This window comes from Chrysochloris asiatica, unplaced genomic scaffold, assembly GCF_000296735.1.
Source record: "Chrysochloris asiatica unplaced genomic scaffold, ChrAsi1.0 scaffold00036, whole genome shotgun sequence".
Taxonomy (NCBI): domain Eukaryota; kingdom Metazoa; phylum Chordata; class Mammalia; order Afrosoricida; family Chrysochloridae; genus Chrysochloris; species Chrysochloris asiatica.
In genome coordinates this window covers 11,850,623-11,853,228 of record NW_006408554.1, presented here as the reverse complement: position 1 = coordinate 11,853,228, position 2,606 = coordinate 11,850,623, and the positions used below count along the sequence as shown (strand labels likewise).

General features: G+C 36.3%; 1 protein-coding gene across 1 annotated transcript in view; it reads left to right on the top strand.

The window, feature by feature from the left end:
• CSPP1 (centrosome and spindle pole associated protein 1) overlaps nt 1–2,606 on the top strand; it is a 135,244-nt gene that overhangs the window by 9,187 nt on the left and 123,451 nt on the right. The window contains exon 2 of the mRNA XM_006860038.1: nt 1,342–1,441. Coding sequence (XP_006860100.1) covers nt 1,342–1,441 — 100 coding nt within the window. The remainder of the gene's footprint in view (nt 1–1,341; nt 1,442–2,606) is intronic.

Sequence of the window (2,606 nt, the reverse complement as noted above, 5' to 3'; positions counted from 1 at the left end):
ACATTTAGGACGTGCTCTTGGGCTGAGTATTTGTGTGCATGCGTGGCAGAAGAACCCACCAGTGGTGAAGGTTGGGGTGTACCCTCACTCAGGCAACCCCACCCCCTCCAGTCACCAGATGGAGGTGCGCAAACTGGGGGCACAAATGATCAGATACCAAAAAAAAGAAAAGCAGAATAAAGCAACACCAACAAAGTGTATTGGCCACCTTTGTTCCAAGGTTCCCATAGCATTTTTCTGTGGTGTTTTTGCTCCCCTGTTTGGTCTTGCCATTTGGTCTCACCCTAGATGTCAACTCAGGGCCTGGAAGATTCAAAAGTACATGATTTCTTACTTCAGCTTCAAGTTCCACTAGCTATAAGCCTTCAAACTTTTTTTTTTTTTTTAAGGGAAATAAGTTTTATTGTTGAATGAACATCAAACCAGAGTATGATGCATTTTAGGCAACTACTACCATGACTGCAAAAAGGATGAACTCTTGCCCTTTATGTAGCTGGATGGAGAACACCCATAACCTTCATTTTTCAGTTACAATTTGGAGCCCTAGATAAGCCTTCAAACTTTAAAAATATTCCTAGCTCTGTGGTTCCAAGTTTTGGAGCTCTGCCCTTGATCTTCTTTGCCTGGTATTTGGTGGTATGGCTGACGGCGAGCTTTCACCTCCACCATAGCCGCCATCAAGCCTGCTGTGTAGTTTTAAATACAACTTCATTATAATCTCTAATACTAAAAAGTAAATAAATCATTATATTAAAATTTTATCCCTCACTCAGTGAGACTGCCTTCCCTTGCTACATTTTGTTCCCATAGCCCGCCCTAGTACTCTCAACAGACTACATAATCCTGTATTATGCTTATTTTGTGTTTCCCCATTAGTTCATAAGCTCCATGAGAGTCGAGATTCTTGTATGTTCTATTCACACGTGTATATCCAGTACCTGGGACAGTGCCTAGCACTTAGGAGACTGTCTTTAAATAATTTGTTGCTAAGTAAATTAATTAAATGTTAGGATATGTATTGTTGTTATTATGTGCTGATGAGTCAGTTCTTACTTGTAGCTCCCTTTTATAGGGTTTCTGAGGAGCAGCTGGTGGTTTTGAACTGCTAACCTTGTGGCTTGAAGTCCAGTAGTCCAGTGCTGATCCTACAGCACCATAGTAGGATATTTATTATGTCCTGTAGATATCTTTGATTAATTCTTCAAACCTTACACTTTTTATTTTTTTAATGATATACTGTGTAATTTTGTCAAGCTGTTTATTAAAATTACTGAGACAAATTGTATATTTTGTGGGATTTTTTTTCTTCCCCTGCTTTTGTAAATATTATGTCTTTTTCAGGGAGAAGCATCAGAGAAGCTTCCTGAAAATAGTAAAATATTCATCTCCATGGCAAAGGAAAACATAGCACCAGACTTTCAACAGACCAGGGACTCCTTAGGTAGGTTATTAGTTGTTGTGCTAAACATTTTAAATAAGCTGTTGTAAAAGAGATTTATCTTGGGGGAGTGTAGAGGGGAAGATTTGTTTGGAAGCCCAGTAACTCTTTCTGGAATCTTGCCTATTACAATGGGGTCCATACTGAAATATACTGAGAATGTTGTGCCTGTTTTATAAGATACTTGTTTGCTTATGATTTATGGGAATTTTAGCAATCACTGTCTGAAACTAAAGTGAACTAAAAGTTTTTAGTTGAATTTATATGTGTGTGCATGACATTGTTGGATAAAAATGGTAGACTATTAAAATAAAAAAATGCTTAAAAAAGATAAATGTTATTAGGTAAAAGACCATCTTAATTACTGATAACTGTATTAGGATTTTAAAGGCATTAAGACTGCAGCCATGCTGATTATTTAACTATGATTTCATATGAAAATATTTGAAAACTTTTTACCACATTTTGATTTGTTGGTAAGTATATATTTTTTTCCAAGAAAATGTATGTGTATTTTAATGTGTATCTTGTGAATTAATGATGATAATGGGAATTTTTCCATAAAAAGGAGGTCAGATATGATGAGTTCATTTAAAGTTCGCTCCTAGTCAGACATTTATGGCATCATTTCATGGCCTACACTCTGAGTTGTGAGCTGTTTTACATTTGTAGTCACTGGAGAAGAGGAGGGGAGGGTATGCTGATGAAGAGACTGGCTAGGTAGTGGGCTCTTTGTCTCTACCAGAAAAATAGCTCAGAGCAGATTACCCTTTAGTATCAGGTTTATAAGTAACCCTTTCAATTCTGATTCTCTTACAGACATATGAATGGTATACCACTTTAGTGAATTTAAGTGGTATGTTTGATTTGCTGTTGTTGTTCAGTGTCATTAAGTCAGTTCTGATTTATAGTGGTCCTATGATAGGTTTTCCACCAACCTTGCAGTTCAAACTGACCTTTCAGTCCAGTGCTTATCCTACAGTGCCATACCAGGACTCCATATTACGATTAAGTTCCTTAAAGATTAATGAGGTTATTAAATTAATCTTTAAGGAACTCAGTAACTTAATCCATATTACGATTAAGTTCCTTAGTCTTGAAGGTGGTCAGTTTTATTATCTATAATATGATAGAGATTAATGATAATCCTCTAACCCTTAATTTTTTT